A 9,779-nucleotide genomic window follows, 5' to 3' on the forward strand; every position below is an offset into this window, starting at 1 on the left:
AGGGCTCTGCACCCCCTCCTAGGGCCTGGGTATAGACTGGGGTGGGGGGCAGGACGGGGCTCCTGGATAGGCCTGGGGGGCCGGTGCGCACCAGGTTTACCGTGCCATCACAACAGGTCAGCAGGGGGTTCCCGAGGCAAATGTGCTGGTGCTGGAGCGTGGGCCGCTGGCCTGGCTGGCCGTTCCCGCATCCTCCTGCTCACTACTCCCACGACCTCAGAGTCAGGAGGAGATGTGGCAGGCAGGGCCCCGGCAGGGCCTGCAGAGGCCCCAGGCAACCAGGGGCAGGAAGGCAAAGAGCAGGACCATGTGCTACCCTGACACCCTGGCAGGAGGTGGTGCTGGGCCGGCTGGTGGCCAGGGCCCGTCAGTCCTGCTTGTTCCCTCTCTGCCTCCAGGGGTAGATGAGCTCCCCGAAGAACAGCTTGCGGCACAGGGAACCCCAGGAGTGCTTGGGGTGGCAACCACAGGTGGGGAGGCGGTAGGTGTGCACCACGCGACTGTAGGGCAGGGGGTTTATCTGGAAGCACAAGGGCAGCGGTCAGCGGGACACAGCCCCCAACTCCCTGGGAGTCCAGCTCTCTAGGACCGGCAGGCCTGCGTGGGGGGTCCCTGGGCTGGACAACCATGGGGCAGGGCCAGCTCTGTGCCAGATGCGCTCTCACCTGGGGTACACGGGGGTCAGGGTGAGCAGCTTGGGAGGCAGGCTTGGGCCACGGTCAGGCGGGCTCCGCTCTGGCCCGGCTGCGGGGCACCGACCCCTCCATTCCAGGACTCACTCAGCTCCCTGGAGCCTCCTCAAGTGGGACTCAGGACACTCCCGAGAAAACCACACAGGGCCTGGCTGCCTCAGCATCTGACTTCTCCCCTCAGGCCAACCGGACACCTGCATCCAGCAACACGGCACCTGGCCTACTCCCTCCCGCAAGGCAGGCCCCAGACAGCTTAAGATAAAGGAGCTCAACAGAGTAGGCCTCAGGTGTGTCCTGAGGCCTTTGCCAAGTCTCTGCTATTCTGCCTGGAAGGAGAGCCCGGGGGCCTAGGGCAGGAGACAGGGATGCAGGCCCAGCAGGCAGGTGCCCTGGGTGGCTGAGGGTGTCTGGCACAGCATACGGGACCCCATACATGGGCCCTGTATGGGGGAGGTTCCAGGCACAGAGGTTGATGGTGCCCAGAGGCCTTGGGGGTGGGCGAGCCTCCCCCGGACCCCACCCCTCAGCTCTGCTGGGCCCTCCTGCCTGCACCTCACCCAGGCCTGTGAGGCCCACACCCAGGGCGACACAGAACATGCCTCAGAACATGGGCGGCCTCATGGCGGGCAACAGCATGAGGGCTGTGTGGAGGCCTTACCTGCATCAGGAGGCGGAGGGGCCTGCCAGTCTCATGCTCCAAGACTCGGAACTTCACCCCGGCTGTAAGGAGAGCAAGGTCCCTGTGAGGGAGGGTGGCCTTCCAGGGCTCCCAGGGCCCTGTAGGCCGCCCCCACCAGCGCTCCTGCTCCGAGCGGCATTCCGAGGGCTACAGGCTGCCCGGGCAGCAGCTCGCCTCTCCAGCCCGTCCTTCCCATCTGCCTCCTTGAGCTGCAGCCTGGCCCTCGTCAGGGCCTCCTGCAGAACTGCACTGAGAGACCAAAGCCGCGGGTCTAGCAGGTGGGGAAAAGCGGGCAGGTTGTGCTGCTTTCTGAGTAGGACGGGGGTTTTCCCAGAGTGGACGAGGCACTTGCTGGGTGGTGGGCACCCTGCTGGCATCTCAGTGCCTTCCAACTGCTGTGCGCGTGGCTGACTCAGGGACCCACCACACTCTGGCCTGCAGTGTGGGCTCTCAAGCCTGGGGATTCCCAAGGCGGAAGGTTCTTGAAAGGAGAAACAGGAGCTAATTATCAATTGATGAAGAGGCCCCAAGGCAAACTCGGTGGAGAGAAGAGGCGGCATCTGTGGCCTTTTATGTCAAGTTAAAAGGACTCTGCTCTAGCTGTGAGCTGAGGGCTGGGAGAGGAAGGTGCCGGGTCCAGGCTCTCCACCTGCCTGCTTCCAGGCGTGCTGAAGTGTGGGTGGGGGCTGGGGGACCAGGGAGCATGGGCAGCACTACACATGGGCCCCTGGCCTGGGCCACCTGGGGGTCTGTGGAGAACGTGGCTTGGAAAGAGGGTTTGAGGACATCCAGCGGGCAGACTCAAGGCCCAAAGCCCAGGGAACATGCACATTCATGTCTTCTGACTCGGAACTGGCTGGGAGCAGCAGCCGTGAACTCTGGCGTGCGGCCGAGCTGCCGTTTGCAAACTAGTCCAGGGCCTCCTGGGCATGCTGGTCAGCTCCGGGGCCGTGCCAGCAACTCCTCAAGTTCCCTGTTATGTTCAAAGCCCCTGAACCGGATAAGCCAATCCACAACTCAGTGACCAGTTGGGTCGGGCCTCCCTAGGCCTGCAGTGGGGACAGCCTCCTGTCAGGGGCATCTGGCCAACCCGTGGCTGGTGTCAGCATGCAAACAGGGGCATCACCTGCAGAGGGGATGACAGGAGCAGCTGAGCTGGTGCGTGTTGTCCCCGCAGGTGGTGGCCTGCTGGGGGCGGGGCGGGAGGCACGCCTGTCACACAGCTCTGGCCAGCCCTGCGTCCTCCACCCTGGCCGGTCCCCTCCAGGAGGAGAGGCACCAGCAGGCACACACAGCTCCACACAACCACACGAGACACATCTTTTCTGAGCCACTTTCAGGCACCACCTACAGGACTACTGCAGACAGACCTCAGAGCAAACGTCCACACTCGTCACAGGGGAGGCTGAGGAGGCGGAGGGCTGCCTATGTGGCCTCTGAACCTGAGGGCAGGGAGCCTCTCCCTCCAGCTCAGGCCCCGGGACCAGGTTCTTGTCCTCCCTGCCCGCCCCACACATGGCTGCATCCAGGGCCCGCAGGTGCGCCGCCTAGCCAGCACGCAGACCTACCTGCGAGCCTGTAGGGCCGGCAGAGCCGGAGGCCGAGTGAGTACAGTGGCAGGGAGTTGATGAGGTCCACAAGCAGATGGATCAGGCCCTGTACAGCGACCACCAGGAGCCGGAGCTGCATCACAGACAGTGCTCAGAGTCTCTGACCTGGGACTGTGGCCACAGCCACAATGCATGCCCCTGAGCAGAACAGCCTGACGGGTCCCAAGAGGAGGCAGGGACCCCGCCCTGAACCTGAGGCCTGAGCACAGGAAGGCAGGGAAGCCACAGGCTGGAGCGGTCTGCCCTGCTGCCAGGTCAGAGGAGGTGGTGCTCCAACCCAGGGAAACATGCCACTGGGCCCTCAGCCCAGCCACCCGGGGGCCACTCCCCTCCTGCTGTCTGTGCTCGCCTCCCCCATAACATGGGAGACCCCTGCCCTCTGTGAACCCAGCTGCGTGTCCCAGAGCAGTAGTGGGTGGTGTCCCCCGCGGGTGGGACCCCTGCCTGTTCCAGGGCCAGCACACACTGCCCAGAGTCCAGAACAGCCACACCCCATGTGGCCGGCAGGGATGGACGACCTGCCCACAGCTGCTAGCAGTCACCACTCCAAGCACCGTGGGTTAGGTCCACTGGCCAGGTGACACGCCCAGCACCCCCATGGTACACAGCACTTGGCTCACCAGGGTGAACACCAAGTAGTACAGGGCCGTGGTGGGCAGAAGGAAGACCAGGATGGTGAACAGCAAGGTCCCGATGAACAGCTACAGGGAGAAAGGATGCCAGCATCGGCGACAGCCCTGCCAGCACTGGGCACACCCGATACCCATCCCACTAAATCCATCCTGTAATTGAGCAGAGATGGAACGCCTGCCAGCTTCCTGAGACCACTTGGGGAAGCCCACTCAGGACAGCTCTCTCCAGTACTGGGAGGGACACCTGCCTCCAGACCCGGTGACACATGGGGTGACAGGGGTTGGGGAGACCAGCTGACAGGGTATACAGCCCATACACTAAAGACAGGAGAGTGGTGAAAATTAGGCAGCAAAAAACGTGCCCTGGAAGGCAGCACTCAGGGTCCCTGTGTCAGGTCTGAGCAAGCGAATGGGACTAGCCAGAGCCAAGCCCTGGGCGAGGTCACCTTAAGCACCTGCAGCCCCACGGCCTCCTGAGAGCAGGGTCCATCCCCACCTGGGCAAGGTTCTGCCCTGTCTGAGGTCCTGCATACACCCTACCCCTTGCAGCTCCCCATACACCCCGGAGCCCTGCAAAACAGGAGTGAGGCTGCCCCTTGCGGTGCCTGAGCAGTTGCACCGGCCCATCGGAAGGGGCAGCTGGACTGGAGCTGGAGCCAGTACCTGGTCCAGGTCATAGGAGCAGGAGTCCACGCGCTGGCGCAGAACATTCCACTTCTTCCCTCGGAACAGGCGCCAGAGTGAGGACAGGCCATGGATCTTCAGGCAGTATAGCCTGCAGGACGTGGTACCATCAGAGCTGGGCTGGTGACCCCATGCCCACCCGGCCCCAGAAGCCTGTCTGTGGTGCCCAGGGCTCGGGGGGCTGCACTGGGTCAGCCCGCAGGAGTGGGGGGCGGGGTGCACACCCACCTGGCGCCATAGACATAGAAGCAGTAGATGTGGAAGGTGAGGAGGGCTATGATGTCTGAGAGGATGGACAGGGCAACCGTCAGGCCCAGGCAGGCTGAGAGGCCCACGTGCCACAGGATGCGCTCAATGAAGGGTGACATGAGGTGGATGTAGCCTGGTGGGATGGGGGTCAGCCTTGAGGGGGGAGCCCAGGGAGGTCCTGGTCCCCCCCCAAGTCCACCATGAGGATGGCTGCCCCAAGCTTCTGGAAACTGTGAGTGGCCAGCACAGCATAGCAAGGCTCCACACACGGGATGCTGGGTCAACAGGAAGCAGAGACCAAGGGGACAGGGCATGGCTGGGCCCCACTGCCCCCCCTCAGCCAGGGTCTATGTCCCTGGGGGCACGGGCTTCAGGAGCCAAAGTGCGGGTCAGTGGGGCTGGGTGAAACCCCGAGGCGGCCCGCCTGACCGCTGGCACTCACTGATCCACAGATGGATGTGGTACAGGAAGAAGCGGCCCAGCACCTGGTCCAGCGCCCGGTTCATCTTGAGCCCAGCAGGTGCGCCCATCAGCCACTGTAGCAGATGCTGGAGCTCCTCAGCCACGTGCTGTGAGGACACATGAGGGCCACACCGTCCATCAACTGGCCCCACCCCAGTTACCCATCTGGGTGACCCTGAGTGAGAGTGAGGGGGTCAAGCCCATCACGGGCCCCCGTAGCAGGCGGGCGGGGCGGAGGTGGGTGCTGGAGGGTCCCACAGAGGGAAGAACAATGTCAAGTGAGGACCAGAGATAGCACAGGGACCCTCACAAGCAAGCAGGGGGGCCAACTACTGTCCTGGCCGCCCCAGGAGGAAAGCTGTGCCAGCCCTGGGAGGCAGGCCTGCAGGACTCCTGGCCACATCACCAACACTGAGGCCACAGGACCGACATCCCTGCCCCAAAGTCTGCCACCTCCCTCCCAAGTACCAATGCAGGCCTTTCCCAACCCTGGGTGAAGGCCTCTGCCGTGTCAGAAGCAGTGAGAAGGGGAACAGAATGTTCTTTATAAATAGACCTTATTTAATATTTAAAGGATAAGAGCTTGGCAGCAGGAAGAGGCTTTCATTTTTAAATTAAATATTTATATTTCTGAGCAATTTTGCAAAAAGGAGGCCTAGGATGAAGCTGGCCAAAAGGCAGAGCACCCTCCTCCCTCCTGGGCCAGGCTTCCCTGAGAAGCTATGGGACTCTTGGCCTGTAGGGGCTCCTGCCTGCAGGGTCCTGGCCTGGCCACAAGCAGGCCCAGTGCACACTTGTGCCTGGACGCTGATGACAGCAGGCAGCAGCTGAGCCCACAAGGACCTCGCAGCCAGGCCTCAGCGGCTCTACCACAGCCAGGGCCAGGAGCCCCACAGAGGCCTGGGCAGAGGGCGTGGGGGGGTGGGGCACTGAGGGACCAGAGGGGCTGCCCTAGGCAAGAAGACAATCTCCCAATAGAAGTGACAGGGCCTCTGAAGGAGGCAAAGAAGATGAAGGCTCAGAGCCAGCACGGACAGACAGTGGGAGGATGACTGTGGAAGGGAGAGGAGGCTGGGGCGGTGCCCAGGCCCTGGGAACAGCGCACAGACTGTGCAGGGCAAGTTCAGGAGCACAGCCGATGAGCTGGTGCCTCTGGCTGTCAGCATGGGAGATGCAGAACTGGTGCAGGCATCAGGGTGGGAGGCTGAGCTCGACCACACAGACACCGGCACGCACACAAGGTCTCTGTGATGCTGACTGTGCAGAGCGCCCAGGCCGAAAGTGAGCCACCCCGAAGAACCAGGAGAGCAGAAATGGTCATGCACGGTGGGGAGGCAATGGGGATGCCATGACACTGAGCCTGGCAGGGAGGTGGCTCCCCCTAAAAGTCTCCAACACAAGGGGGCTCCAGACAGGCCACCTGCAGGAAGAGGCCAGGAGCTGGAGGGCCCAGGTCTACACAGCTCCACCTATTCTGTAAGACACAGCAGCTCCTAGGGGACTTGTCTGGGGTCAGGGGTGAGCTGCTCTGGCTGGCTGAGGGGCCTCTGCTGCCCCCAGGAAGGGTCCTGCCCCCCAACCCTGGGAAACAGGTGTTCAAGTACACCTCAACCAACTCACGTCAGCCACAGGGATGAGGGCATCAGCCAGCTGCCCGATGAGGTCCTTCCTGTGGAGCCAGGACAGCAGCATGAGGCCAAGGGCCACATCCAAGAGCACAGAGACAAGCATGTTGGCCTTCCTGGAAGGAGGGGTCCAACAGGAGCGAGTGGTGAGGGTGGCGTGGCCAGAAAGGGTCAGCTTGGGCAGGCCTGCTGTGGGGAAGGGGCTGGGCCCGTGGCGCGTCTGGCCACTGTGGAGGAGACCAGGGCAGGACCCGCACCTCATCAGCTGGGCGGGGCTCTCAGCCTTCTGGGTGCTGAAGATGAGTGTGAGCTGCTCCAGCCGGTGCCTGAGCTGCTCGCACGTGGAGAGTTTGCTCCAGATGAAGGACAGTGGCCACAGCTTGAACACCCTGCGGAGGAGGGGAGAAGGATGGACCTCTGGGTCTCTGGGGTTCTTCTGCCCACCAGGGAGGGAGGGCCGTCTCAGCCATGGCCGATATCCCTCAACGTGCAGAGAGGAAGGGCCCTGGTCTCCCCAAATACCAGTAGCCACACTCCTGAACTCAGCGGGGCAGGGACACGGGGGGAGGACCCAGGTGGGCAGCCCAGCGGGGGTTGCGGTCACTCACGACCATCAACTGGGAACGCAAGGTGCTGACTCCAGGCACTGAAGCTGAGTGCCTGCCAGACGGGTGTCCATGTCAAGGGTTTCAGCTGACCTGACTGCTCAACGAGAATGATTTCTCACGCAGCAAAGAAAGAACCAGACACTTCACAGACATGCAGGCATTGAGGGGAGATGTTCTCAAGCAAAGGTGGAGAAAGCGTCCAATGGCAACTCAGTGCCTGGCTCCCACCCAGAGCCCCACTGCCAGCAGGAGGGACCTAAAGGGCTCGTGCAAAGTGCAGAGCCGCCAGATGATCACGCTCAGGCCCTCAGGAGGAAGGAGGTCTTGACCTTGAAGGTTTGAAGCTTCTGTCCTCAGCCAAGCCACTCTGACCCAATTCCAAGAGTGAAGTGTGGTCTGCACTGCACCCCCCATTCCAGTCCAGTGGAAGGCAGCCTCGCATGGGCTGCAGAGACCCCCATGCAGGGTCTCCCCGAGGTTCAGACCAGCCGTGGGCAGCACCTGCACCTGCCCTGGGCAGCAACAGCCATGCCCCACATGGACGTCACAGGGCTCCTGACCTCCACCAACAGCCAGCACCTGCCTACCTAAGGGGAAGATCGGGATTCGGGGCACTCAAGCGGTTCATAACCTTTCTTGCTTTCTTTGAGAGCTGACAAAAGGAATTTCTCTTCCCAAAGTTGCACCCAGGCCCAGACACACTTTCACACACGATTCATTCCAAGGGGCTGTGAAGCTCTGAAACCCACCACTCAGGACAGGATACCCAGCAGCCCCCACAGCCCAAGGTGGTGTGCACACATAGCTGCTGGGGTCTCTCTGCAGCGACAGGCCCAAGCGCTCCCAGAGCCCCTGGTGAGCCGGCGAGGCCAGTCCCCAAACCTGACAGCCGAAACCCTGGACCTCAGGATGCAGCACAGTTGTCCCATACCAGGTGGTGCCACCAGGGAGGTGGCTTCTCACAGAGAGAGGGTCCTGTGGCTAACTCGCCAGAACACCCGCGTGCTGCCCCAGCATCCTCAGGGCCCCCAGGGGCTTTTACAAATCCCTCGACCAGGCCCGCAGCCAGGAGTGTCCCGGTAATTCTAGAGAGCGGCCCAGGCTGGGGACCACGCCCCCAGCCCCACAGACAGCAAGTGGATGCTGTCCCACAGCCTCCCAGGGCTGCCTCTCCTGCGAGGTCAGGGCCAGGGAAGCAGGTGCGCCTGTGGGTCTGCAGGACAAGCAACTCGCCAGCAAGGAAAACGGTGGCCCCTGCGCGGCAACAACCCGGTCTGTTCATCATCTAATTCTCCTTTCAGGGACCTGAGCTGTCTGAGCGTCACCATGTATCCCTACTCAGTGTGTCCCACGCAACCACAGGGGCTTCCAGGAAGCCTAGCTTTGCCACAGGAGCGAGGGACACCAGAACAGAAACCACCACTAGGGTGTCCTCTGAGCTACAGTGCGGAGGGAGCGTGGGATGAGAGCAGGGGTGCAGGGGGCAGCGGTAAGCTTCAGAAGGGCCATCTGGGCCTCCCTGATCCCTGCACACCAAGGGGTGGGCCTAGGCCTCAGGGGCCCGACTCTCCCTCGCCTGGCCAAGGGGTACCTACCGACAGGCGCTGGCAGCCGAGATGAGAGACAGCAGGCAGGCCAGAAACAGGCAGACAGGCCCTGCTGCCCACTTGGCCAGCTCCACGAGGATGCTAGCCTCCATGCCCTCCGACTGCCAGTGGCTCAGCCGCACGGGGCCCTCATCGAACCGGTCACTTTGGAAGAGTGCCTCGCTACGCGCCACAGTGTCAAAGACAGCAGCCAGGCCCCCCGCGCTGGCTGTGGTGTCCCCAGCCTGGCGGTTGGGCAGGGCCGTGGGCGGGTGCAGTTGGGACAGCAGCACCTTGCGCTGGTCGTAGAAAATAAGCATGACCTGGTCCTCGCCGGAGGCGGCAGGGGAGGCGGGCCCCTGCCAGTGGGTGGCCTTGCAGCTCCAGGACTTGCTGCCTCTCTCCCGGCATAGCTGGAACCAGGGCTTGTGGGAGAAGATGGCGCCCAGGCCCTCCAGGAAGTGGCCCAGGCTCTCCTCCGGCTCTTGCCGGCGGTGGCACCAGGTGCCCAGCACAGTCACGCCCACCTGACTGGCCTGCTGCACCTGGGCCAGGAGCTCCTTGACCTGGATGGGGATGAAGGGAAAGTGCACCACAGCCAGGACCACGGCACTGCTCTGCTCCGGGACCCACCGTCCCACCAGGAGACCGCTGTCTGCCGAGGCACAGCACGTGGGGAAGAAGGCCTTGAGCACCATGCTGGGGCTGCTGGAAGAGAGGAGGGGCTCAGCTCAGAGCTGCTGCGGGTGCCACTGTGCCCCGAGGACCCGGGGTGCCTGGCAGTGCCAGGGCTGCAGGTCCTGGCCAACAGGTGGCCCTGACAGACGCATCCACGTGGCCACTGGGCCCATAGGTGGGGGCGACCCAGCTTTGGGTCTGGTCACGAGGCTGGCAGGGGGGCCCAGCTGTCCATCTCTGCCCCTGGCTGCTGTGAGTACAGGCCCAGGCCACT

At 63.1% G+C, this 9,779-nt stretch overlaps 1 protein-coding gene across 1 annotated transcript; it reads right to left on the reverse strand.

Moving 5' to 3' along the window:
* Positions 1-367: 367 nt before the first annotated feature.
* Positions 368-9,525, reverse strand: PIGQ (phosphatidylinositol glycan anchor biosynthesis class Q). Its single transcript, XM_065893106.1, has 10 exons — positions 8,837-9,525; positions 6,891-7,022; positions 6,629-6,749; positions 4,989-5,115; positions 4,526-4,679; positions 4,277-4,388; positions 3,602-3,682; positions 2,940-3,054; positions 1,351-1,412; positions 368-520 (listed from the first exon to the last, which is right to left on the reverse strand). Exons 1-10 carry the CDS (start codon positions 9,523-9,525, stop codon positions 368-370), a joined length of 1,746 nt encoding a protein of 581 aa, XP_065749178.1.
* Between the last annotated feature and the right edge of the window lie 254 nt (positions 9,526-9,779).

The sequence above is a fragment of the Phocoena phocoena genome, chromosome 15, assembly GCF_963924675.1.
Source record: "Phocoena phocoena chromosome 15, mPhoPho1.1, whole genome shotgun sequence".
NCBI lineage: Eukaryota > Metazoa > Chordata > Mammalia > Artiodactyla > Phocoenidae > Phocoena > Phocoena phocoena.